The following is a 617-nucleotide window of genomic DNA, read 5'->3' on the forward strand; positions in this document are numbered from 1 at the left end:
AGAAAATCAGATCATTATCCAAAATAGAATTACATGAAGTAACTCCATGGTCTCTGAGCTTCTCACTTCAGCACAGACTAATAAACCATCCCATATGCATATTAAGAAAGGTACAGCTTTGTAAACATTCCTTGCAATTATACACAAGTTTAAGTTTTTATTTGTCATTGCTGAAGTACAAAAGCACAATAATAAATGCAATATGTTTCTCTGTATACATATACAAGTAAGAAAAATGAAGTTTGAAATACTGTACTGAAATGCCTGCCAAGTCAAGGTTAGAAATCAGTAAAAAATATCAGTTATCTTACATGGGTTACATCATATTTACTCTACTCACCAGGGAGGCAATCCAGGAAGACGACTCGGGGCGACTCGAGCCCTCGGTCACGGACATGATCCGGCGAGCCAAGCGTCGGAAGCTGCTGGATCGAGAGGCAAGCGTTCGGCTGGGGATTATGCGACATGTCTTCATCATACTGGATCTCTCTCAGGCGATGGCAGAGCAAGACTTGAAGCCAACACGTCAGATTTGCACACTTAAGGTTTGCCTTTTATTTGATAATCTGGGAGATAGGGTTAATTTGGCTTTAAGTATGTCAGTGCAACATCTGTAA

The 617-nt window shown here is 40.2% G+C and overlaps 1 protein-coding gene across 1 annotated transcript in view; it reads left to right on the forward strand.

The window, feature by feature from the left end:
• LOC119585172 (general transcription factor IIH subunit 2-like) overlaps positions 1-617 on the forward strand; it is a gene marked incomplete in the record, with an annotated part of 10,181 nt that overhangs the window by 795 nt on the left and 8,769 nt on the right. The window contains 1 exon segment of the mRNA XM_037933808.1: positions 344-545. Coding sequence (XP_037789736.1) covers positions 344-545 — 202 coding nt within the window.

The sequence above is a fragment of the Penaeus monodon genome, chromosome 19, assembly GCF_015228065.2.
Source record: "Penaeus monodon isolate SGIC_2016 chromosome 19, NSTDA_Pmon_1, whole genome shotgun sequence".
Lineage (NCBI taxonomy): Eukaryota > Metazoa > Arthropoda > Malacostraca > Decapoda > Penaeidae > Penaeus > Penaeus monodon.